Here is a 27,600-nt window from a genome sequence, read left to right on the forward strand (position 1 = left end):
ATTATGTGGGAAGACTATTAAATCTTCAATATCAATGCCATATGACGCTATACAAATAAAATTGAATTGAATATGATAGAACAAGGTCAAGAGTGTGATTAAAATAATGAGTGGGTTTATTTACACTCTGACAGAAGCCAATTGAGTCTATTAATGATATAAATGTGTTACTAAGGCTGTCATTGTTAACATCCACATGAATATTAAAATCACCTACAATAAATACTTTATCTGATTTAAGGACTAAACTTGACAAAAACTCTGAGAATTCATATATAAAATCAGAGTAGGGGCCAGGAGCGCGGTACACTATAACAAACAGAACTGGCTGCAGTGTATAAGCATTGGTAAACTGTCCAATTATTTGTCCAACTGTCCATTATCAGTGTAAACAGCAATAACTACTGCCATTTCACAGATAATGACTTCTATTACAGTTCTATAACTTTTAACCATCAACAGTCATGATTAATAAATATTATTATTGATGTGTTAAATAGAGGTCAACACACACCGTACACACACACACACACACACACACACACACACACACACACACACACACACACACTGTTTTGTTCGTTTCATGTTTCTGTTGATGAATTTAATCATCAACTTCTCTCCTATAAAACCGCAAAACTGAGCTGAAAACATCAGATCACAAATCTGAACCTGAACCTGAACCTGATCTTAATTAAGAACCAGAAAAATAACTGATCTCAGCCCAGCCATGGACAGAGGTAAGACTCTCTTTGACTTTATTTTTGATGTGATGTTGTTAAAATGCAGACTTGGTAACAGTTCCCGCATGGCCAGACCTCTGCTGTTGGCCCTGAAACCAGACCTGGACCCAGAGGACCCCCTCACAATGTAGCCTGTGGCAAATTTGGAACCTCGCCAGCCGTCAGCTGAACGGTCTCAGTTGATCCACTTCCTGTTCCTGTGATCAGTCGGGTTCAGGTTTATTTAATATTCATTATTGTCTTCAGCACCTTATTGGTTTGTCAGTTATTACCAGATATATAAGTAAAGTCCTAATTGATCAGAAATCTTTCTGATGACACTGATCAATTGATTGATTGATTGCTTTTTCCTTCAAGCTTTAAACAACTGTGAACTGTATTAAATAAAAATAGAACAGGTGAGTCTGACCTGTCTTTCTCCTGTCTGTCTGTCAGCAATCCTCCTATTATCGGTGCTGTCTCTGGGTGTGTCCTCTCAGCCAATCACAGAGGGCCAGCGTCTGTTCTCCATCGCTGTCGAAAGAGTCCACAACCTCCACCTGCTCGCTCAGAGACTCTTCACTGAGTTTGTACGTGTCAGCAGCTCCAGGTCACAGGGTGCAGTGTGATGTCATTAACGTCACTGTGTGTGTATAACAGTGTGTATTTCTGTGTGCGTTTGTTAGGAGAGCTCTCTGCAGACGGAGGAGCAGCGACAACTCAACAAAATCTTCCTGCAGGATTTCTGCAACTCAGATTACATCATCAGCCCCATCGACAAGCACGAGACACAACGCAGTTCTGTGAGAGAGCAGTACTACACTGTATTACACAGTACTACACTGTACTGCACTGTACTACCCTGTACTACACTGTACTACACAGTACTACACTGTACTGCACTATACTGCACTGTACTACACTGTACTACACAGTACTACACTGTACTGCACTGTACTACCCTGTACTACACTGTACTGCACAGTACTACACTGTACTGCACTGTACTACCCTGTACTACACAGTACTACACGTTACTACCCTGTACTACACTGTACTACCCTGTACTACACTGTACTACACAGTACTACACTCTACAACAATATACTACACTGTACTACACAGTATTACACAGTACTACACTGCACTGCACTATACTACACTGTACTACACAGTACTACACTGTACTACACTGTACTACACAGTACTACACTCTGATACAATATACTACACTGTACGACACTGTACTACACTGCACTGCACTGTACTACACATTACTACACAGTATTACACAGTACTACATTCTACTACAATATATTACACAGTGCTACACCGTACTACACCGTACTACACAGTACTACACCTTACTACATAGTACTACACAGGACTACAGCATACAACTGGAAATCATCCTCAGTCTATTTTCTTTAACAGCAGAAAGTATTTCTGTGTCTATATTAACAGTTACACTGGTTTTATTGATTAACTCTAACTCTATCGATCGGTTGCTTCCAGGTTCTGAAGCTGCTGTCTATCTCCTATCGACTGATTGAGTCTTGGGAGTTCCCCAGTCGTTCTCTGTCTGTAGGTCCTGCTGCCAGGAACCAGATTTCACCCAAACTGTCTGAACTGAAGACCGGGATCCTGCTGCTCATCGGGGTGAATGCACGCACGCACGCATGCACGCACGCACGCACGCACGCACGCACGCACACACACACAGGTGAATCATAATGTCATCTGAGTACCCAGCCTACATTTTTGAGTAACCACCTGATCCTGCAGGCCAATCAGGACGGAGCAGAGATGTTCCCTGACAGCTCCACCCTCCAGCTGGCTCCGTACGGTAACTATTACCAAAGTCTGGGAGCCGATGAGTCGCTGAGACGAACCTACGAACTGCTGGCCTGCTTCAAAAAAGACATGCATAAGGTGAGGAAGAGGAGGAGGTGAAGATGTACTGATGATGATGAAGATGTACTGAGGATGATGATGTCTGTGTTTACAGGTGGAGACCTACCTGACGGTGGCAAAATGTCGACTCTCTCCAGAGGCCAACTGCACCTTGTAGTGACGCCTCCACACTGTGAAGCCACGCCCCCTGTAATCTTACGTGTTCTGTAGCTCCACCTCCATACTCTCTGACTCTCTTAACTAGCATAAGCACTAGCATTAGTGTTAGTCCCTGTTTGGTAGTCAAGTGTTTTGGGGCTAAAGTCCAGAGTGATGATGAAGTTGGAGGTTTTCTGATGTTATGATGTCAGCTGTGAACAGGAAGTGATGTCATTATAAAGCCTGTGCTGTGTTGCATTCGGATGTGTCTGTGTGTTGATGATTCATTAACGTTCTCTGAAGATGTTTCTTCTTCATGTTGTCAGGATCATTCTTTTTCAAACTGTAACCTTTGAAAAGGTCGTTCGCACTTAAACATGATTTTAAAAAAGGTTCTTTAGACCTGATTTTAAACAGGTTCTGCACACAGTCATCAGGTTGCAGCAGGAGGACCAGACACAGGGCTTATAACCTTATATTATAACTTTATATTATAACCTCATATTATAACTTTATATTATAACCTTAAATTATAACTGTATATTATAACTTTATATTGTAACTTTATATTATAACCTCAAATTATAACTTTATATTATAACTTTATATTATAACCTTATAGTATAACCTTATATTACAACCTCAAATTATAACTGTATATTATAACCTTATATTATAACCTCATATTACAACCTCATATTATAACTGTATATTATAACCTTATATTATAACCTCATATTACAACCTCATATTATAACTTTATATTATAACTTTATATTATAACTAGAGGCTTTGAAATTAATCAAATAATCGATGCATCACGATGCAGACATGGATGATGCTGCATCGATGCAGTGGCCGACCATAATCGATTATAACCCAATGATGTCGTTCGTTAATTTTCCGGTCGCGGCATAAACATTCAAATGAAAAATAACATTCTCAGTAGTCTAACCCGTTTCATCTAGACCTATGATAGACTCTAGTCTCATCCGGGTCTCATTTACCTGACGTCATTTATCAAGATTTGCATGTAAGTGCCAGAGCAATATGGCTGAAGGTGGTTGTGAGAACGTCCTTAAAAACGCTCCAAACATTTTAAAAGCTGAGATATGGAAGCATTTCAGATTTTACCAACAGAATGATGATAACATCAGAAAATTGCAGCTCATCCAGGGTTTTATGTCCTTAAGACATGTTTGTAATTTAGATAATTGATTAATTTCATCGGGCTTGATCGATAGATATAACTGCGTATCATCTGCATAACAGTGAAAGTTAATGGAGTGATTCCTAATAATGTTGCCTAAAGGGAGCATATATAAAGTAAATAGTATTGGTCCAAGTACAGAACCTTGTGGAACTCCATGACTAACTGTAGTATTTATTGAAGATTCATCGTTAACATGTACAAACTGCGAGCGATCTGATAAATATGACTTAAACCAGCTTAGTGCAGTTCCTTTAATGCCAATTTGATGCTCAAGTCTCTGTAAAAGAATATTATGGTCAATGGTGTCAAATGCAGCACTAAGATCTAATAATACAAGTACAGAGACAAGTCCATTGTCAGAAGCAATCAGAAGGTCATTATTAACTTTAACCAGAGCTGTCTCTGTGCTGTGATGAACTCTAAATCCTGACTGAAAATCCTCAAATAAACTATTTTTATTTAGAAAGTCACACAACTCTTTGGCGACTACTTTCTCCAGAATCTTAGAGAGGAAGGGGAGGTTAGAAATCGGTCTATAGTTGGCTAAAACCCCTGGGTCAAGAGTGGGCTTTTTAAGAAGGGGTTTAATTACAGCTACTTTAAAGGACTGTGGTACATATCCTGATAATAAAGAAAGATTAATCATATCCAGTAAAGAAGTGCCAATTAAGGGAACAACTTCTTTAAGCAGCCTAGTTGGGATCGGGTCTAATAGACAGGTTGATGGCTTCGATGAAGAAATGATTGAAGTTAACTGATGAAGATCGATAGCAGAAAAACAGTCTAAATATATATCTAAGTTTACATTGACAGAAGTCCCTGAACTTGGAGAGCCACTGATAACTGTTGATGGCAGTTGGTGATTAATTTTCTCTCTAATAGTAATAATTTTATTATAGAAGAAGCTCATGAAGTCATTGCTACTTAACTAAGTTTATGGGGATATGTGGCTCAATAGAGTTGTGACTCTCTGTCAGCCTGGCTACAGTGCTGAAGAGGAACCTAGGGTTATTCTTATTTTCTTCTATTAGTGCTGAGTAATAGGCTCCTCTGGCATTACGGAGGGCCTTTCTATAAATTTTAAGATTATCTTGCCAAATTGAGTGATATTCTGTTTGGAAGAGCGCCATTTCTGTAGCACTATCGACAAGATTATCAATTTCAGAGGGACTAAAGTCGTTATAGGATTCTGTTAAATTCAGACATGGCATTGAATTAAACACTGAAGGAATCTCCTCCTTAAATTTAGCAACAGCACTGTCAGATAGACATCTGCTGTAAGAAGTTTTGCCTAATGGCTTATAATCTAATAGTATGAATTCAAAAGTTATTAAATAATGGTCAGATAGGAAAGGATTATGTGGGAAGACTATTAAATGTTCAATATCAATGCCATATGATAAAACAAGGTCAAGAGTGTGATTAAAACAATGAGTTGGTTTATTTACACTCTGACAGAAGCCAATTGAGTCTATTAATGATATAAATGCATTACTAAGACTGTCATTTTCAACATCCACATGAATATTAAAATCACCTACAATAATTACTTTATCTGATTTAAGGACTAAACTTGATAGAAACTCTGAGAATTCAGATATAAAATCAGAGTACGGTCTTGTTTTTATTTCTTTAAATAATTGGGGTTTTGGGTGGGTGACTGTTCTAAAGAAAGTGCAGAGAAGTGTGTAAGACAGCAGCTCTGCTTCCTGGTCCTAACTCTGGACTGTCAGGTTTTAGAAATAAACTTCGCCATATTCCTAAATAAGAGAGCCGCTCCATCCAAAGTGGGATGGATGCTGTCTCTCCTAATCAGACCAGGTTTTCCCCAAAAAGGCTTCCAGTTATCAATGAAGCCCACATTGTTTGCTGGACACCACCTCGACAGACAAGCGGTGGAATGACGACATGCGGCTATACATGTCATTACTGGTCACATTGGGCAGGGGTCCAGAGAAAACTACGGAGTCCGACATTGTTTTAGCATAATTACACACCGACTCCACATTAATTTTGGTGACCTCCGATTGGTGTAAACGGGTGTCATTACCGCCGACGTGAATAACAATCTTACTGTATTTACGTTTACCTTTAGCCAGCAGTTTTAAATTTGATTCAATGTCGCCCGCTCTGGCCCCAGGGATACATTTAACTATGGCCGCTGGCTTCACTAACTTCACGTTTCTGACTATGGAGCTGCCAATAACCAGAGTTGGTTCCTCAGCGGGTGTGTCGCTGAGTGGGGAAAAACTATTGGAAAAGTGAATGGGTTGGTGGTGAACTGTGGGCTTCAGCGTTTTATTCTTCCTCCGTTCAGTCACCCAGCCTCCCTGTCTTCCCAGCTGCTGGGGAACTATCGGGGGAACTATTGGGGGATCCACCGTGGGACGGCTAGCAGAAGCTAAGGAAAGTAGGAAGTAAACCGGAAATGAGTCAGTACGCTTACCGTAGCATGTCACACTGGAAAAACAGGGTGCCCTGGTGGTTCTATCTATCTATCTATCTATTACTCCTGTTCTCACATCCCTCCATTGGCTTCCTTTTAAAACTCAGAATCAATTATAAGATCTTACTGATTACATATAAGGCACTTCATGACCCCCAGTTACATTTCAAATCCCCTTGTTCCTCATTCCACTCCTCAACCACTTCGCTTCTCAAATCTTGGCCTTTTATCCGTTCCCTGCTCTAACTGTAAAACTAAAGGTGACCGGGGCGGCAGTAGCTCAGTGTGTAGGGACTTGGCTTGGGAACTGGAGGGCATATATATATATATATATATATATATATATATGGAGTGTGGACTGGTAGCTGGAGAGGTGCCAGTTTCACCTCCTGTGCACTGCCCAGGTGTCCTTGAGCAAGGCAACCTAACCCCAAAAACCTGCTCATGGGGCGCTGTTAACGTTGCAGCCCCATCACTCCAACATCTCTCTCCCCTTTGCGTGTGTGTGTATGAAAAAAAGAGTGAAAGAAAAGAATAATTTCCCCTAGGGGATCAATAAAGTATACCTTCTTCTTCTTTGCTGTTTTAGCCCCGACATTGTGGAACAGTCTTCCCCAGTCACTCAGATTCACCCAATCTGTGGACTGTTTTTAATCCTCTACCTCTTGTTTTATCTTCCTTTGTTTGTATTTACATGAACCCTACGTTTGTTTGATTGGGTTTGGTTATACCCATATGTTTATTTGTTGTTTGTAAAGCACTTTGGATCTCTGTGTCAAAAAGGTGCTATATAAATAAAGCTTTACTTACTTATTTACTTACTTACTTAACTGTGGAGAGGAGACATCTTATGTCCAGCAGGAAAACATAAGCATATTTACAGATGCTGGAATACTTAATGAGATAGAAGGAGGAGATGACACTTTTTCCCCCAAGCAGACTATCTGAGTATGCGTCACCATTAGGGGGCGCAGCGGCCGCTTCGGCTCTGTCCGTTTTACGTTCGGTCATCTCCGGGCCGGCCTTCTTCCTCTTCGGAAGACTTCGGCTGTGTTCGGCTGGTAACGGTCGGTGTTTCAAATCTTCGGCCGCAGCTCCGAGTGGAGGCTGAAGTAAAGAAAGAGAAAAGAGGGAAACAGACAACAAGAACCAACAGACGGAGTGTGGAAGCGGAATGACGGTGCTGCAGGAACCTGTCCAGGTATGAACACACCTTCAGCTCGTTGTCACGAACGGGGAACCGAGTATTTATGAAGCCTGTGCTGCTCTCTCCGTCCCGGCCTCAGCCGCTGCTCCAGCCCGTGGTGTGAGCTCTTCCCCCGCCACAGGCCCCGCAGCCCGCCGCCGGCCGCACGGAGCGTTTTATCGGCGTTAAAACCCGGATTATCACCGTGTAGTTCAGTCTGTCAGCGGCTGTTTGTTTCAACTCTTTAACACAGTGCTACTTGGTGTGCTAACGGCAGCCGAGTTACAGCTCAGATAGGTCATACATGACTCCCTTTAAAAACCTGCCGGATTAAGCTTTGCGTTGCTGTTGGTTAATGAATAAACTCAGTGGAATAATTCTTGTCACCTTCTGTGAATTTTGTGGTAGCACACGTCGCTTCGGCTGACACCCAATACATAATAATCGATCTTTTATTGGGATAATTGAGCATTGATTGAACAACCCACTGTGGCTGAAGGCGGCAGTAGCTGTTAGCTTCCAGTTCTTAAAGTTTAAATTAAAGTTTATATTCTACACAGACAAACAATGTCGGCTTGAATACACATTAGCCGAATTGATCAGTGGACGGTACTGATTGGTTCAACGTATGTTAGAGTTGACTGTGTCTACTTTAAACAGGGCGAAAATAATGAGCCGGATTCCAAATTGAGTTTTGTATTATTAGCGTTGTTCAGTTAGCCGGCTAGCACCGTGGCTAGCACCGTGGCTAGCACCGAGGCTAACACCGAGGCTAACACCGATTCTAACGTTTCCCGAGCGGCTCCAGTGAGCGGATTGTGCTGTAAAGTTCCTCAGTAAACATCATCTGACAGTCTGCTCACTTTGGACTACAATCTGACCCCAGACCAGCCGCTGCACTGATGCTAAAGTTAGCCAACAACTGGTTAACGCTAACCAACGTCAGCTAGCTGCCGGTCAACATGAACAATATCAATCAGCTGGTTAGCTGCCATGTTAGCCGCAGTTAGACAACATCAACAGTCTGATGGTTAACAGCCAGTATCAATACAACTGATCACTACAGAGCCAGTATCAATACAACTGATCACTACAGAGCCAGTATCAATACAACTGATCACTACAGAGCCAGTATCAATACAACTGATCACTACAGAGTCAGTATCAATACAACTGATCACTACAGAGCCAGTATCAATACATCTGATCACTACAGAGCCAGTATCAATACAACTGATCACTACAGAGTCAGTATCAATACATCTGATCACTACAGAGCCAGTATCAATACAACTGATCACTACAGAGCCAGTATCAATACATCTGATCACTACAGAGCCAGTATCAATACATCTGATCACTACAGAGCCAGTATCAATACAACTGATCACTACAGAGTCAGTATCAATACAACTGATCACTACAGAGCCAGTATCAATACAACTGATCACTACAGAGCCAGTATCAATACATCTGATCACTACAGAGCCAGTATCAATACATCTGATCACTACAGAGCCAGTATCAATACAACTGATCACTACAGAGCCAGTATCAATACATCTGATCACTACAGAGCCAGTATCAATACATCTGATCACTACAGAGTCAGTATCAATACAACTGATCACTACAGAGCCAGTATCAATACATCTGATCACTACAGAGCCAGTATCAATACAACTGATCACTACAGGGTCAGTATCAATACAACTGATCACTACAGAGCCAGTATCAATACAACTGATCACTACAGAGTCACAGAGCCAGTATCAATACATCTGATCACTACAGAGCCAGTATCAATACATCTGATCACTACAGAGTCACTATCAATACATCTGATCACTACAGAGTCATAGAGCCAGTATCAATACATCTGATCACTACAGAGCCAGTATCAATACATCTGATCACTACAGAGTCATAGAGCCAGTATCAATACATCTGATCACTACAGAGCCAGTATCAATACATCTGATCACTACAGAGCCAGTATCAATACATCTGATCACTACAGAGCCAGTATCAATACATCTGATCACTACAGAGCCAGTATCAATACAACTGATCACTACAGAATACACTGTATCTGTATGGATGATATTGATCAGAGTACACTGTATCTTTATGGATGATATTGATCAGTATACACTGTATCTTTATGGATGATATTGATCAGTATACACTGTATCTTTATGGATGATATTGATCAGTATACACTGTATCTGTATGGATGATATTGATCAGTATACACTGTATCTTTATTAGGGGTGTCACTTCGAACTCAAAGGCAGAATCGACGATGCAGCCACACCCCCAATGTCACATCCAGCATGTATGCCAATACGCAAACACACACACACACGTGCTGAACTGCGGCGCCAACACTCGTCTAATTTTAGGCTGCAGCCAGTTAAAAAATACATCAACCAACCGAACTCGAAGCCCCTCTTGCTACTCTGAAATCACCAGTGTGGAAGTATTTTGTCGTTCATTCACTTAAATTAACACTAACTCAGCCTACTCAACTTAGCAGGTGAAAAGATGATCTAGTTCCAGTCTAAAATGACTTTAAGGCTTAAAATGCACATTGATAAGTACATATTCCATGAACACTAACCTTGGGTCTCTTCGGAGTGTGCTGAAACAATCAAATCATCATTCTGTGTTGTTTCATTTCACTATGTTCACATCTCTGTTTAATGTTTGTTCTGTTTACAATCTCACGGTTGGAATGGTTTCAAAATAAAAGCCCCCCGAAACAGAATAGGAAAAGGCCAAAAAAAGTAAATAACATATAAGGAATGCATTAATAGTAATATTAAAAAAAAGAATAGAAAATATGTTCGGTAGAATGTTCGATAATTTCACTTGAACTCTGTTAGAGAAAAATAGGAAGAAAACCCCGAGCCAGAACCGCAAGTCATTCTGGGGGATGTAGGCAGAGGAAGGGCTTTAGCCTCTCGACCTATCACGGCCCAGCTAGGCCAGGTTGGTGGCATCATCATCAACAACAACAGAAAAAGAACGGCGTGGAGTGAAAGGAGAATATGAGTGCGACAGCGCGAGAGGTAATTGTAGTTAAAAAAGGAAAGGTCACGTCACCATTTTGGTTATTCTAAGACAGACAAGAGTCCGACCGATGCAAACTTTGCAAGGTCGTCGTCCTTGCCGAGTCTGGCAACACGACACATTTACTTTATCACCTCAGCCGCTCTCATCCACTAGAGTACAGCAGCCTCAAAGAGCCACAGCCATCGACATCTGCCAGTACAAGTGGAACAACACACAAGCAGCAACAGACCACCATCGAGAGGTACACGGCAGTAGTGCCATACGACAAAACATCAAAGCAAATAAAGAAATAACGGATGCAATGGCGTATCATTTAGCGAAGGACATGCTCAACAGTTTTCCTTGCAGTGAAACCATGTTGTGTTATTTTTATAATTTTATGCTGGTTTGACCTATTACTGTTTGTTACATGTCAAAGATGTTAGTTCTACCTCAGGTGTACACTCATTTTTTATTGACAAAATACATTGCACATTTTGTTGGATTAAGCATTTATTTAATGTCTATATTTGCACATTGACCAGTATGTTTATTTATTTGACTGTTTTTCATAGTTGTGTTGACCTCTTTATAAAGGTTAAAGGTTACGTTTAAAATAAAAGTATTTAAATTCAGCCTTTTTATCAATAATTATCGATATCGGCGGATATGAAACACTTATATCGTGATACATTTTTCAGCCATATCGCCCAGCCCTAGTGTGTGTAGTGTGACCAAAGCCTAATATTTCCTGCTACAGACGAGTTGAAACCATCATCGGTCTGTGGAGCTCTTAACCTCCAGTTGGGCTTTATGGTCGTCTGCATGTTGGTGTTTAGTAGCAAGCAGAGGTCACGTAAAGCGAGATGCTCTGCTCTCATTGGCTGCTCTCCTGCTCACACAGGATCTGGTATTCCAGATAAACAGTAAAATGTGTTTGTGAACAGATCTGAGGAGAGAAATGGTCAACAACAGAATGTGGATCCATATCTGATCAGCACTGTTTGACAGTTTGATCTGAGTTTGGTTGAGCTGGACGGACTCACTGAGAATGAGCTGTCAATCACAAGGTAGCCCCGCCCTAAAGCATACCCTGCTTTATGGTCTGTTTTACTCTAAATGGGACCATCAGTTACTAAATGAACATCATGCTGTATGGAAGAAGACTGAAACTAGAGACTGAGACCAGAAACTCATCAGGAAACTGTTTACTGAGCTTATTGATCTCTATAAGACTCCATACTATCAGTGTTAGTGCCCCCTCCTGGCTGTTGTAGACACTGCAGCTTTAACACACTGTCATTATATAGTCTATATGATAAAGTATAGTTAATATAATCCTGCCTGTATCAGCCTATTATTATCCTCTGATCGGTCACTGTTATGGGCTGATATTGATCAGTGAGTCAGTTGTTTAACACACACAGATTTCAGGTACATCCATCCATCTCACCTGCTGCTGTGGAACAAACCTCACTGCTGACCAACGCAGTGACAGACACATTCAGCCTGTATATGGAGAGAGGGTGTGAGACAGGTGTGAGAGGAAGAAGAGCATTCTGGGAGTAAAACACCAAAATAAGGTGGATAATTAAAATGGTGAAAGAAGAAATGAGCTATAGAAAGGTAACCACTTTGTCAGGACTCAGGACTACTTGACTGACATTAACATTAAATGTTTCTCTGTCTCTCCCTCTCTCTGTCTGTCTCTCCCTCTGTCTGTCTCTCTCCCTCTCTCGGTGTGTGTCTCACTGTCTGTCTCTCCCTCTGTCTCTCTCACTCTTTCTCTCTGTATCTCCCTCTGTCTCTCTCACTCTTTCTCTGTCTGTCTCTCTCTTTCTCTGTCTGTCTGTCTCTCTGTCTGCAGGCTGCAGTCTGGCAGGCTCTGAACCACTATGCCTACCTGGATGCTGTTTTCCTTGCAGAGAGACTCTACGCTGAAGGTAACACCTGCCTGTCTGTCTACCTGTGTGTCTCTCTGCCTGTGTGTCTGTCATTGAGGTGGGAGGAGGCTCTCTACCTGTTGGCTCATTGTTGACCTGTGTGTCTCTCTGCCTGTGTGTCTCTCTGCCTTTGTGTCTCTCTGCCTCTGTGTCTGTCAGTGAGGTCGGAGGAGGCTCTCTACCTGTTGGCTACGTGTTATTACCGCTCTGGGAAGCCATATAAAGCGTACCGGCTGCTGAAGGCTCACAGCTGCTCCACACCGCAGGTTCGATTCCTGCTGGCAAAGTGCTGCGTGGAGCTCAGCAAGTAAGACACACGCACACAGTAACACACACACACACGCACACAGTAACACACACACGCACACAGTAAGACACACACACAGTAACACATACACGCACACAGTAACGCTCAGTAAGACACACACACAGTAACACACACACACACACACAGTAACACACACACACACGCACACAGTAAGACACACACACAGTAACACATACACGCACACAGTAACGCTCAGTAAGACACACACACAGTAACACACACAGTAAGACACACACACACACAGTAAGACACACACACAGTAACTAACACACACACAGACACACACAAATTTAAGACACCCGTGTTACATCAGGTTGTATTCTCTCTGTCTCTCTACCTGTCTGTCTCTCTCTCGGTCTGTCTCTCAGGCTGGCTGAAGGAGAACAGGTTCTGATTGGTGGAGTGCTGAACAAACAGAAGAGTCAGGATGACATCATCACAGAGTTCGGAGACTCTGCCTCCTTCACGCTGTCATTACTGGGACACATTTACTGGTAACAAACGAGTCCTCCCAGACTGTAACTGGTGTTACTGATGTTAGACACACTGATTACTGACCTGTCTCTCCCTCTGTCTGTCTGTGAGCAGTAAGACAGATCGTGTTGCTAAAGGCGCCGAGTGTTTCCAGAGAAGTTTAACTCTCAACCCGTTCCTGTGGTCGCCTTTCCAGAACCTCTGTCACCTAGGTAACACACACACACACACACACACACACACACACACACACACACACTACTGCCCCTGCCCTGCACTACTACTGCCACCGCTGGTTTTAAGAATCACACTTTAGAAGCTGTAGTCCAACATTTGGTCCCTGTTTTGGGATTCTAGCAGCTGGTTTCAAGTCAGTTCAATTCAATTTTATTTGTATAGCGCCAATTCATAACAGAAGTTATCTCAGGACACTTTTCAAATACAGCAGGTCTAGACCGAACTCTTTATAACATTAATTACAGAGACCCAACAGTACCACCATGAGCAAGCACTTGGCGACAAGGGCAAGGAAAAACTGCCTGTTAAAAGGCAGAAACCTAGGACTGATCCTTCGGCTCTAGGTGGGTGGTCGTCTGCCTTGACCAGTTGGGGTGAGAGAGAGACAGAGACAGACAGACAGACAGGTGCACAGCAACAACAGTATTGCCAAAGGCAATCTAGCAGGACCATGGCAGGAGGCTCCACCAGGATCAATAAGAACTGGTTCAGGACTCACCTGATCCAGCCCTAACTATAAGCTTTATCAAAGAGGAATGTCTTAAGCCTACTCTTGAATGTGGAGAGGGTGTCTGCCTCCCGAACCACAACTGGAAGCTGGTTCCACAGGAGAGGAGCTTGGTAACTGAAGGCTCTGGCTCCTGTTCTACTTTTAGAGACTGTAGAAGGGCTCCAGACTAACTTTTTGCATTGGTTGCACTGGTGCGCCTAACTTTGTTTTTTTTAGGTGCACCAGCACAAAATGTAGGTGCACCCAAATGTTTCATTACGTTGCCTTTAACGCCATACGGTCACCTTTTTATCGCTCTCCATAACTTTCATATAAGGTGAAATATTTTTAAACAAGAATAAGTTATAGAGAAATGCTTGTCTTTATTTGAAGCACAATAATAATAAAGTGTTTAAAGTGCTTCACTGAGCTGAAGTTGAACATTTCAAATTAAAACACTAAGCAAAATAAAACATTTCCAAATAAAAGAGGACCTGATTACTACTACCTGCCGCTGAAATGCAGCTGGGAGAGGGGCCACTTTCTCTACACACTTGTCACGGCATATCGTGTGTTTTTTAGACACGTTATGTTTTTTTTAAAGTTTCGATACGAAATGTTGTTGACCCGCTCACGAATGCACTATTTCCGGCCATATTCTGACCGCACTCCTGACAGTACACGCAGTGCATTGCGTTACGTCCTTTGTTGTACCTCAGCCAGGGAAATTGTTTCAGCCAGTCCTGTCTGAAGGAATATATTTTGACCTTTTTAATTTGGGTCTCGGAGCCGGGCTCTATCCCAGACTCTATTGTCTTCTTCTCTGGTTCCGAGTCTGATGCTGTCGCCGAAGGACCGGGGCTCGGCAATTTTTAAACACACGCAACTTAGCGCGGTGAACAGGACCACAGCCAATCAGAGGCAAAGACCCGCCCGAGCTCTGTCTCTTATTGGTTTAGAACACGATATGATCCTACCATGAGTGTGTGAGTTCGGTCACAGGAGAACACAGAGAGATGATGCGCTTGCGAAATAAATTTGTTTTCACCCGGGCAGCGTCAGGTGCACCAGTGAAAGTGACCACCTAGAAAAATTATTAGTCGCACTCTTAAAAATTTTGGTCGAAAGTAGCCCAGCATTCAGAGAAAGTAGTGTTCTGGAGGGGTAATAAGGTACTATGAGCTCTTTAAGATATGAAGGGGCCTGACCATGAAGAGCTTTATAGGTGAGGAGGAGGATTTTAAATTCTATTCTACATTTTACAGGGAGCCAATGCAGAGAAGCTAGTACAGGAGAGATGTGATCTTTTTTTCTAGTTCCTGTCAGTACTCGTGCTGCAGCGTTCTGAATTAATTGGAGCGTTTTAATGGACTTATTGGGGCAACCTGATAATAAAGAGTTGCAGTAATCCAGCCTTGAAGTAAATGCATGGATTAGTTTTTCTGCATCTGTCTGTGATAGTATGTGTCTAATAAAAAAAAAATCAGTCTCTACCAACGTAGAGTTAGCTTACCTGCTCTCTCAATGCTGTAAATTGATCCTCTGTAATGTCGTCAGCTACATTCTGTGGTTCCCATCACAAAGTGAATCCAGCCACAGTGGAAACGATCTTCAATAAAATCTGTAAAGGCCTTATGGATCAGGTTATCAATAACCATCAATCAACATAGTTATTGTCCATATGTATTCCATTTGAGCAGCGTCCCAATACGTATACTGACATCTCCACCTGATAATGGAGCAAACTGATTCTGATGAGTGCAGCAGGATATAGCAGCTAGCTAACAGTGTTTACTCTCTTTATATTGGGATCAATTTCACTTAATTGAGGAACCTTTGTAGTATGTGTCTGTATATAATCAATATATACTGTGTGTGTGTGTGTGTGTGTGTGTGTGTGTGTGTGTGTGTGTGTGTGTGTGTGTGTGTGTGTGTGTGTGTGTGTGTGTTCTAGGAGAGAAACCAGATCCAGATCAGGTCTTTAGGTTGTCCTCTCTACAAAACTCTTCTATAGCACCGCCCCCTCCATCTGTTAGCCCTGCCCAGAACTCCTCCCACCGCCTGGATACCGCCCTCATGGAGACGCCACAGGACACACTGGTACATAAAACGTCTTAGTGATAGTAAACTCTAATCAATTAGTTGTAGTTTGTATGAAGAGAGAGATGATCAATAATCAATCAATTATCATTTAATTGCTCAGATTACTGAGGTGACGTTTGTTTCCCTTTAGGAGTTAAATCGCTTGAATCTAGAATCGTCTAACGGAAAGCTGACATCTGATTTGTCGGTTTCCTACATCGACTCCTCCCTCATCTCCCCAGAGACTGGCTCCTTATTGGGTAACACAGTTTCCATGGCGTCAGCTGGCTCCTTATTGGCTAAACAGAACAAGCCCAAGAGTGGGCGGAGTTTACTTGGAGGACCTGCTGCACTCAGCCCGCTGACTCCCAGGTGAGACACTGTACAATTAAATCATAAAGTCACTCCATCATTAACTTGAGATATTAATATTTATACACACTGTATATCTTCCATCACAACCATCACAATCATTACAACCACCACAATCATCACCTCCATTACAATCATCACCTCCATTACAACCACCACAACCATCACAACCATTACAACCACCACAACCATTACCTCCATTACAACCACAACAACCATTACCTCCATTACAACCACAACAACCATCACAACCATTACAACCACCACAACCATCACCTCCATCACAACCACCACAACCATTACAACCACCACAACCATCACAACCATTACAACCACCACAACCATTACCTCCACCACAACCATTACAACCACCACAACCATCACCTCCATCACAACCATCACCTCCATTACAACCATCACAACCATTACAACTAGGTCCATCACAACCATCACAACCATTACAACCATCACAACCATCACAACCATTTTATGAAGACAACTGTTAACAACCAATAAGACCAGAATGAATACATTAGAAAAACTGTTTGAATGTTTTAACTTTAAAGTTTGAAACTTGACCTTTAACGTCTCCATCATACTTAACACTGACTGTGTGTGTGTGTGCGTGTGTGCGTGCGTGCGTGCGTGTGTGTGTGTAGTTTTGGCATCCTGCCCCTGGAGCCCAGCCCTGGAGACCCAACATATCTACAGAACTATTCAGCGACCATGGAAACACAATCTACAGCTCCCAGCAAGAAGGTACCACATTATAACATTATATATAATGAATGTGTTCAATGTGTGTGCAATCAGCCCTAACAGTGGGTGGGGGGGGGTAGGGGGGGTATATCAGACAGACATTGAACAGAATGGATGTGTTAGAAGCAGGAAAAATGGGCAGCGTGAGGGGTCAGAACACACAGTGCAGAGCAGTCTGTTGGTCTGGGACCAGCCAGGGAGTCCAGCAGTTCCACAGTGTTAGTGCTGATCGTATATTATATATACACACTTTCTACACATATTATAGACAAACATTTGAAAACTCTACAGGACTTTTATTGTTAACTTTGATGATATTATATCTGTCTCACTTCTCTCCTGTCTGTCCCTTAGTCTGTGTCCAGGATCAGTCAGTCAAAGTCTGTCTTCAGTCAAAGCGGAAACAGCAGAGACGTTCTCCCCATCCCTTTCAACCAATCACAGACCTCTGCCCCTCACACCAGGTAACTATAGCAGCAAATAACGGAACTCTGCCTCTCATCCAGGTGAATGCTAACCTGTAGGAGGGGCAGAGCTTCAGCTCTGTGTCAGCTGGGACTTCCTGTAGTTTGACGAGTGTCTGTAGTCAGACAGGCAGTTTATGTTCATTCAACTCTGTCTGATATCCTGTCTCTCTGATGACCTGTCTGTCTCTCAGTGGCTCCCCTCAGGTCCTCAGTCCCAGTATGTCTGGTCCTCCCAACGTTCAGCCCAGAAGAAGCTCCAGACTGTTTACTAGTGCCAGCTCTACTGCCAAGGTACTGCACCACTACAGTAATAATACAGTAATAAAAACAGTAGTAATAATAATACAGTAGTAATACAGTAATAATAATACAGTATAATGATACGGTAATAATACAGTAATAACACTGTAATGATACAGTAATAATGATACAGTAATAATAATTCAGTAAAATGATAATAATAATAATTATTCCATTTTCAATTCAATTTCATTTGTATGGCGCCAATTCATAACAGAAGTTATCTCAGGACACTTTTCAAATAGAGCAGGTCTAGACCGAACTCTTTATAACATTATTTACAATAATACAGTAATGATACAGTAATAATAATAATATGATAATGAGGGCATAATATAAAGCTGCAAGCAGCGTTGGGCGTGACCTCACACTCCACGCAACTCGGGGCGTGCTGCGGCTGCGTCACGTGCCGTTGTAACACCACAACGTAAAAATGTCACGTTTCACGCTTACTTCCTGTTGCCAGTAGGTGGCGCTATCACTATGTCTTAATATTGTCATGTGGACAAGTTCAGGGCGAGACTGTTACAGAATATGTGAAGTTTATTGGAGATTGGACATTACACACTGAAGTTATGAGTGCTGTTTTATGGCGAATCGGCTGAATTCAACAAGTCGTCACTGGCACGCGGTTTGACACAGTCACAAAAAGCTCAACTTTTCATCTTGTTTGTATGACCACAGAATTCAAAATGGCCAAGTTTGACGGAACACCACGGACACGCCCTTCAATGTACAGTCACAAATAGCACAACTTTTAATCAACAACATATGTTGACTGTACTGACTAATTTTGAAGTAGATCCAATAAATTCCCTAAGAGGAGTTTGTAATACAACACGTAAAATCACAGAAAATGAGCACGGAATTCAAAATGGCCAATTTTGAGGGCACGCCACGGACACGCCCTTCAACTTACAAGCACAAATAGCACAACTTTTAATCAGCACCATTTTTTTAATGTACTGACCAATTTTGAAGCAGATCCGATAAATTCCCTAGGAGGAGTTCGTTCAAATACAATGCGAAAAGTTCGCGGAAAGTGAAAATAAAAAATCAAAATGGCCGACTTCCCGCGGGGTTTGGGGTATGGGTCCAAGGTAGGGATGGGCATTCGATTAAATTGTCTTAGTCGATCGTCAGGAGAATTAACGATCGATTTTCGATTAATCATTAGGCTAATATTTTTATATTAAAATTCACTATTTATATGCTTTATTCAAAATGCAACGAAAATACAAAAACACAGCGTGTTTTCCTCTTTGAGATCTTTATTACAAGATGAACAACTCTTGTGGCAGTTAAACCGGATCCGCTCAATGGTTACACTTGATATGCGCTACAGCTAGAAGCCGGTGCTCATAAACACAACTGACCCTCGTTTTTTCCTAAAATAATAATAATAATAATAATAATATAAAAAAAACAATCATGTTAACCAAAAATATATAATACTTAGTTCGGACAGGTTTTGCCAGATGTAACTCAAAACTATCAAAAAAGGCACCAAGTCGAGAAAGAGGGAACAATGAATTAGGCTTATTAACAAAGCTTCAGTAATAAAATAACCAGTAACTCACGTACAACTTCAGCACCAGTCTACTGATTTTTGTTGAGAAAGATGAGCATGTTAACATGCTCTGGGGTCAGACGCGACCGCAGCCGGGTGACCGTCAGTCCTGCCGCCGAAAACACCCGCTCTGAGGGGACCGACGTTGCCGTGATGCACGGGTACCTCCGTGCTAACTTAGCAAGCCGGGGGAACCTTATTCTATTCAATTTCCACCAGGCTGTAGGGGTGCAATCCAGGGGTGGAGGGGGCTCCCTCAGAAAGTTCTGAAGTTCTGCTTCGATGCCAGACTCGCATTGAGTGGTATAGTGCTCCCCAAGGAGTTGTGTCATAGCGGAGACCTGGGACTGAGGGGCCGCGACTCCAGTGTTTGCGTTACCCTCGTCCGTGTCAGACAACGCAGACTCCTCGTCTCCCCCAGCCTCTGGGATAGCCACCCTACCGATCTCCACTGCCTCACCCAGTTCAACCAGTTTCACATTAGCAGCTATTTTCTGTTTTGGGGTAAGAAAGCCCAGGTGCTTGTGACGAGGGTCCAGCATTGATGAGATCATGGGGGCGGATGAAACAAACTCATCAGACTGAACCTGTAAATATATGATGAAAAAAAATGCTATATCTAAATAGGCAACACAACGCAGATAAGAGACAAGTATGCATGTAATTAGGCCTACCCAAATATGCTATTTATTATGGAAATCATTTAAACTAAGATTAAAAAAAAGTTTAGCTTACATTCATTCGCTTGATGAGGGAGGACCGCACCTTTGCTTTGAATTCGATGAGCCTGGGCCCATCTTCTTCACTGCGCATGAGGTGGATATTGATGAGACCGAAGGTAACGGGATAAGTGTTCGAGATGGAGACGTCTTTCTCTGCAGACATAACCGTGGTGGCACATTTAAGTGCTGACAGCACAGGCTGTGTGTCCTCCATCATCTGCCAGTACTCATCCTTCAACTCCAGGATCCTGGCATCTTGAAGCTTAGTCACGGTTCGGTCCGAAAGCACAGCAGCAACAGCCCACTGCTGCTCCACCAGCCGATCAAACATCTCGCACACAGAGTTCCACCGTGTTTTACACGACTGGATAAGCCGGTGAGTTGCGAGGCCCATTTGCTCCTGTTTCTTTTGCAGTGCATTGGTTGCTGCGGTGCTGTGATTGAAGTGGCTAACAAGTTTACTAGCCGCTGATATTACCCGATATAGATACGGTTCAAATCCGTCATTTATGGCCAACTGTGCGCAAAGCAGGCAACGGAAATCCAGTTCACTCTGGTGGGACTGTTGGCAGCAACAATATTGGCCGCGTTGTCATGAACGCATGCAATAACTCGGTCTTCAAGTCCCCATTGCTCTACAGCTTCATTCATTTTCTCAGCGAGGTTGTCAGCTGTATGCCGGCCTGGCAGGCTTTCTGTGAGCAGCACCGCTAAGTTCATTTGCCAGTCATCACTGATGTAGTGTCAGGTGATGGTGATGTAGCTCTCAGCTGTTAAAGTGGTCCAGCAGTCTGTGGTTAGAGCAACTTTTTCAGTTGAGCTCAATTCTTTTAACAGCTCTTGCTTCCGTTCTTCATAATGAGTTTCTATCAGTCTGGTGATGGTACGTCGTGACGGAATGTGATATGCTGGTTCCAATAAGTTTATCAGTTTTCGAAAACCTTCGCCCTCAACAATACTTAAGGGCAGCATATCCATCTCAATGAACTTGCAGATCCCTTGGGTAATTTTCTCTGCTCGTTGTGCATCGCAGCTCCTCCGTGTCCGTGCTAACATCGAGTCGATGCTAGGTTGAGACTGAGAGCAGGCTGCACCGCCACTAACCAGGGTCGGATGCGCGTTGTTCAAGTGGTACATCATTTGAGTCGTGGCCGTGTTGTACTTATACACAGCTTCGCAGTGTTGGCAGTGAACTAAGTCATTGTTTAAATCAAAATGGTCCCACACCACACTTTGCCGGGGCCTCGTCCTCTTCATGATGACTTTTGAAATACACAGAAACTGAGTAGGCCTGTGGTGGTTTTAATATTGCCCCCGTGTGGTAAAATGTTTAATTGCTGCCACATAGCGAAATTCATTGCATTGCTCAAGACTCACACTACGCAACAGACCCTGCATTAGTTTTATCGATGAAAAATTAACGTCATCGTCAAAATTCTTAATGATCAATTAATCGATCGTCCCTAGTCCAAGGGGCTTTTTTTTAACCGAGTTTCGTACATATCGGTTAAACGTGGGGCACCGGGGCTGCATTTTTTTTATCCTGAAGGGGGCGCTACAAACACAATTTTTGGTATGTGAGCTTCAGGCACTACTTTACACGTGCCCTGTGAATTTCATTTTCATAACTATTACAGTCTCCGCACAGTGATTTACACCGCCACCAGAGCGCCACCCAGTGGCATCATTTTTTTTCCTTTTTAGGTGAGCCTCAGGAAGCCATGGGCAAGCATCCTACCAAGTTTCATTTAAATCACACTTGCCGTTGCAGAGATATAAACTTCTTCATTTTAAAGAGCGCCACCTAGTGGTGATAGCCTGAAATTGAGCACGGTGCCTAAGGAAGACATGCGGAACTATGGACCCAAGCTTGGTGTCAATCGGACACACCAATGTGGAGAAATGGTCCACTTCCTTTTTTTTACGAAAAATGTACAGGAAGTGTGAATTTTATAGCGTGCTTATTTTTTGAAATTTCAAAAATGTTCAAATTACTTTTTTTGCCAGGGGGGTCCCCAGGTGCTAGTTGAAAAATTTCATGCGAATCGGAGAGAGCGTGTAGGAGGGACACGAAAAAGTAGTTTAAGGACATTACGCGCGTTCGATTCAGCTCCATTCACCGAACGCGTGGATATAAAGTTTTTGAATGTGCGACAAACGGTGTGGGAGTTATTAGCCTAAACGCACTTTTCATGATAGTAACGCCACCTAGTGGCGGGCCAAAAAGCGACTCATAGAATATCAAATTTGTCACCAGGCCTGACCACTTTTCCAAATAAAATAAAGTTTTTGTATATGTTCAGGAGGGCAAAAATGCAGTCGAATGCGCTAAAAATAATAGGGAAATTGAACAAATACAATAGGGACCTCCAGCAGTCGCTGGCTCAGTCCCTAATAAGAAGAAGAGAAACAATAGGGCCTTGCACTGGTCAGTGCTCGGTCCCTAATAATAGGTAAGAAATCGAGCAAAAACATTAGGGACCTCCAGTGGTCGCTGGCTCAGTCTTTAATAATAACACAGTAATAATACTGTAATGATGCAGTAATAATAATACAGTAATGATGCAGTAATAATAATACAGTAATGATGACACAGTAATAATAATACAGTAATGATAAAGTAATGATGCAGTAATGATACAGTAATAATGATGCATTAATGATACAGTAATAATGATACAGTAATAATGATACAGTAATGATACAGTAATAACACACTACAGCCTGATACTGTGTGTCTCTGCAGGAAAACAGTAAGAAGTTAAAGATGAAGTTTCCAACAAAGATCCCCAACAGGAAAACAAAATGTAAATCAGCGAAGACTTCAAACAGCAGCAACCTGAACGAGAGTCTGGACATCCTGAGACTGGATCCCAGTCTGAGTCTACCAGACACCAAGATCCCCCAGTACCAAAGGGCTGCAGCAGGTACAGATCCGATCTTTACTTTATCCTTACTTCACTAATGGACATTAACTTGTAGCTATTGGCTAACTGCTGCTAATGGACTCCTGGTGGTCCAGAGCTCCTGTAGTAGAGAACCACACTGCCAGGGTTCCCACATGTCCTACAAAACCTGGAAATGTAGAGACTAGTTTCCCAGTCATGGAATCACCTCTAATTTGATTCAAATGACCAAATTTCCTGGAAATAATGTAATAATAATAATAATAATAATAAGTTTTCCTGGAAACGTTTGCTCTTCATTTACATCATCAAATTTTCTGTAAAACAAGATAAATTCTACCTGATTTGAAGTGTGACTGATGGTGAGCACTGCCAGATAGTATAACTCATACTGCAGTACCAGAGACTAGTATAACTCATACTGCAGTACCAGAGGTTAGTACACTCTGACACTGTCTTTCTTTATAAACCTTTTCAATTCAATTCAATTCAATTCAATTCAATTTTATTTGTATAGCGCCAATTCATAACAGAAGTTATCTCAGGACACTTTTCAAATAGAGCAGGTCTAGACCGAACTCTTTAACATTAATTACAGAGACCCAACAGTACCACCATGAGCAAGCACTTGGCGACAAGGGCAAGGAAAAACTGCCTGTTAAAAGGCAGAAACCTAGGACAGATCCTCCGGCTCTAGGTGGGTGGTCGTCTGTCTCGACCAGTTGGGGTGAGAGAGAGAGAGAGAGAGAGAGAGAGAGAGAGAGCGACAGACAGACAGACAGGTGCACAGCAACAACAGTATTGGCAATGGCAGTCAAGCAGGACCATGGCAGGAGGCTCCACCAGGATCCATGAGAACCTGCGAGACGAGAAAGCACAAGAACTCCGGGGAAGAAGTGGAGTTAGTAACATGCATTAATGGGACATGAATGAGTGCAGAAAGAGAGAGGAAGAGAGTAGCTCAGTGCACCATGGGAAATCCCCCCGATAGTCTAGGCCTATAGCAGCATAACTAAGGGATGGTTCAGGACTCACCTGATCCAGCCCTAACTATAAGCTTTATCAAAGAGGAATGTCTTAAGCCTACTCTTGAAAGTGGTGAGGGTGTCTGCCTCCCGAACCACAACTGGAAGCTGGTTCCACAGGAGAGGAGCTTGGTAACTGAAGGCTCTGGCTCCTGTTCTACTTTTAGAGACTATAGGAACCACAAGTAGCCCAGCATTCAGAGAACGTAGTGTTCTAGTGGGGTAATAGGGTACTATGAGCTCTTTAAGATATGAAGGGGCCTGACCATGAAGAGCTTTATAGGTGAGGAGGAGTATTTTAAATTCATTCATTCAAACTTTTCATTTACATCTGTGTGTGCGTGCAGACAGCGTGATGGTGTTGCTACGGGAACTGGGACGTGGTTACCAGGCGCTGTGCTCGTACAACTGCAGAGAGGCTATCAACATCCTCACCTCCCTTCCTCCCCAGCACTACAACACCGGCTGGGTCCTCACGCACATCGGCAGGGCTTACTTTGAACTGGCAGAGTATACACAGGTAACACTCACCTGTCAGCCAGGGAGCAGTTTGATTGGTCAGCAGTGCTTTCTGTTCAGGTGTTATGATGTCACAATGATGTGTTTTGTAGGCGGAGCGTCTGTTCAGTGAGGTCCGAAGGATCGAGTCGTACAGAGTTGAAGGGATGGAGATTTATTCGACCACACTGTGGCACCTGCAGAAAGACGTGGCCCTGTCCGCGCTGTCCAAAGACCTGACCGACATGGACAAGAACTGTCCTGAGGTAGGACTACACTCCAGCTCAGAACCACGGGCCTTAGACCCAGACCCAACCTGAGACTGACAATAGAGCCATGTCTAACAGATCAGCTGTGAGACGAGAGTGGAGACGCTTCTAGCAGCAAAGCTTCAGTCAACAGTTTCATAACTTTAGAATCTGACCATCGACCGGTTGATGGTATATTGGGATCCATCCAGGGGTCCTCGTACCTTTGTTGTTTCATCCATAACGTTAAACTGATTTCTGACTCGTATCAGTGAATATTTGCACACAGACTACGTTCTCATTACCGTTGTGTCTGTCTGTCTCTGCAGGCCTGGTGTGTAGCAGGTAACTGTTTCAGCCTGCAGAGGGAGCACGACATCGCCATCAAGTTCTTCCAGAGAGCCATCCAGGTGAGTGGCTGTTACCATGGTTACAGTCCCTTCAACTTTCAATGCCCTCTGACCGCAGAGCCTCCATTCCTGTAAAAACTCCCAAGCAAACGTTTAACAGGGAAACAGGAAGAGCCACGAGGACCGCTCCCTCTACAGGACAGACAGGAAGTGGAACAAACCAATACAATCACATTACAGACATTTATTGATGACTCAATGTCTGATACATGAAGGTTATCAGATATATGTGAAGAGTAGGATCCAGGAGGACATTGACCTGTTTGTGTCTCTGTCGCCACCTACCTGTCTCTTTCTCTCTCTGACCTGTCTGTCTCTCAGGTGGACCCAGGCTTTGCGTACGCCTACACTCTGTTGGGTCATGAGTTTGTTCTGACGGAGGAGTTGGACCGAGCACTCGCCTGCTTCCGCAACGCCATCAGAGTCAACAACAGACACTACAACGCATGGTACGATAACCGTGGTAACCAACAGGTTACACCCAAAATTACACCGGGGGATGTCTTCATGACATCACATCTGCAACTCGCTTTCGCTCAAGGCTACCTGCCTGATCTTGGTGTGTGTGTGTGTGTGTGTGTGTGTGTGTAGGTATGGTCTGGGGATGATTTACTACAAACAGGAGAAGTTCAACTTGGCAGAAATTCACTTTAAGAAAGCTCTGAGTATCAACCCTCAGAGCTCCGTGCTGCTCTGTCACATTGGAGTGGTAAGTTAGCACGTAGCATCCTCCATCTACTACAACTGATCTGTTAGCACGTAGCATCCTCCATCTACATCAACTGATCTGTTAGCACGTAGCATCCTCCATCTACATCAACTGATCTGTTAGCACGTAGCATCCTCCATCTACATCTCGTCTGTGTGTAGGTGCAACATGCGTTGAAGAAGTCTGATGCGGCTTTAGAGACTCTGAACAGAGCGATTGGGATCGACCCCAAAAACCCGCTTTGCAAGTTCCACCGAGCGTCCATACTGTTCGCCAACGACAAATATAAGGTAATCAATACTGATCAGTAAGAATCAATACAGTCATGGTACTGTGAATAACCATTAATCAGCCATTAATCAGAGGCTGAAACTGAGTAACACAAATTGTCTTTCTCTGACCTGTCTGTCTGTGCTTCTCTGACCTGTCTGTCTGTCTCTGACCTGTCTGTCTGTGACCTGCTGCAGGCGGCTCTCCAGGAGCTGGAGGAGCTGAAACAGATTGTTCCCAAAGAGTCTCTGGTTTACTTCCTCATAGGAAAGGTAACCTTAACCGACCTTTGACCTCTGACACTGACCTCACCATGGAAGTAGCTGTCTGTCTGACTGCCTGTCTGTCTCATCAGGTGTATAAGAAGCTGGGTCAGACTCATCTGGCTCTGATGAACTTCAGCTGGGCAATGGATCTGGATCCTAAAGGAGCAAACAACCAGATCAAAGAAGCCATCGACAAGAGATACCTGCCAGAGGACGAAGGTGAGACAGCTTCACAGAGTGAGACGGGTTCACAGAGTGAACTGAAAGTACCTGGAGTCTGTTCTCGCTGAACTGTGATTGGTCAGGCTGTTTGTGATGTCAGAGGTTGTTGAGGATGAAGGCTGTTTGTTAAATACTGTCTGTCTCTCTACCTGTCTCAGCGGCTGAGGTGGACGACAGTCAGGACAGCAGTATCATGACGGACGCCGATGACACGCAGCTCCACACAGCTGAGAGTGATGACGTCCTTTAACCCCGCCCCTTCAATGAACCCCGCCCCCTGTTCGAGTCAAGCCCAGCCCCCTGTTCTGATTGGCAGGAGGAGTACTGTTGCTAGGCAACATTCTGACAGACAGCTCTTCAGTTTAGCGCCGCCCTTGGCCCTCTTCCCCGTCCTCTGATTGGCTGAAACAGACTGCTGCTGCTCTGACGCCCCGCCACCTGACCCTCCTCTTCCTTGTATGTCATCGAGCTTATCCTCTGACATCACAGCTGTTTTTTATGTTCTTTTTATCATCGTTATGAAAATAAACCAATAAAAATATGTAAACTCCGCCCACTGCTGTCTGTCTACTTCCTGTTAGCAACAACCAATCAGAGCAGCTCTGCACTGATTGGACCAGCAGAGT

At 43.2% G+C, this 27,600-nt stretch overlaps 2 protein-coding genes across 3 annotated transcripts; both read left to right on the forward strand.

Moving 5' to 3' along the window:
* The first annotated feature begins 655 nt into the window (after window positions 1-655).
* Window positions 656-3,032, forward strand: gh1 (growth hormone 1). The gene is made up of 6 exons (XM_051393670.1): window positions 656-740; window positions 1,179-1,312; window positions 1,409-1,525; window positions 2,238-2,381; window positions 2,508-2,654; window positions 2,731-3,032. The coding sequence occupies exons 1-6, from the start codon at window positions 731-733 to the stop codon at window positions 2,791-2,793; spliced, it is 615 nt and encodes a 204-aa protein (XP_051249630.1). The 5' UTR covers window positions 656-730; the 3' UTR covers window positions 2,794-3,032.
* Window positions 3,033-7,478: 4,446 nt separating this feature from the next.
* Window positions 7,479-27,526, forward strand: cdc27 (cell division cycle 27). Of its 2 annotated transcripts, XM_051393642.1 has the most exons (21): window positions 7,499-7,634; window positions 9,891-9,957; window positions 12,544-12,619; window positions 12,779-12,926; window positions 13,316-13,441; window positions 13,536-13,633; window positions 16,103-16,248; window positions 16,382-16,602; window positions 17,262-17,361; window positions 17,716-17,825; window positions 18,020-18,119; window positions 23,167-23,347; window positions 24,699-24,871; window positions 24,963-25,115; window positions 25,427-25,507; window positions 25,829-25,956; window positions 26,099-26,216; window positions 26,378-26,506; window positions 26,684-26,758; window positions 26,842-26,971; window positions 27,133-27,526. In XM_051393642.1, the coding sequence occupies exons 2-21, from the start codon at window positions 9,925-9,927 to the stop codon at window positions 27,222-27,224; spliced, it is 2,418 nt and encodes an 805-aa protein (XP_051249602.1). In that variant the 5' UTR covers window positions 7,499-7,634; window positions 9,891-9,924; the 3' UTR covers window positions 27,225-27,526. The 2 variants fall into 2 exon arrangements, with proteins under 2 accessions (XP_051249603.1, XP_051249602.1); XM_051393643.1 differs by lacking the exon at window positions 9,891-9,957 and having other exon boundaries at window positions 7,479-7,634.
* The last annotated feature ends 74 nt before the right edge of the window (window positions 27,527-27,600 follow it).

Source organism: Dicentrarchus labrax, unplaced genomic scaffold (assembly GCF_905237075.1).
Source record: "Dicentrarchus labrax unplaced genomic scaffold, dlabrax2021, whole genome shotgun sequence".
NCBI lineage: Eukaryota > Metazoa > Chordata > Actinopteri > Moronidae > Dicentrarchus > Dicentrarchus labrax.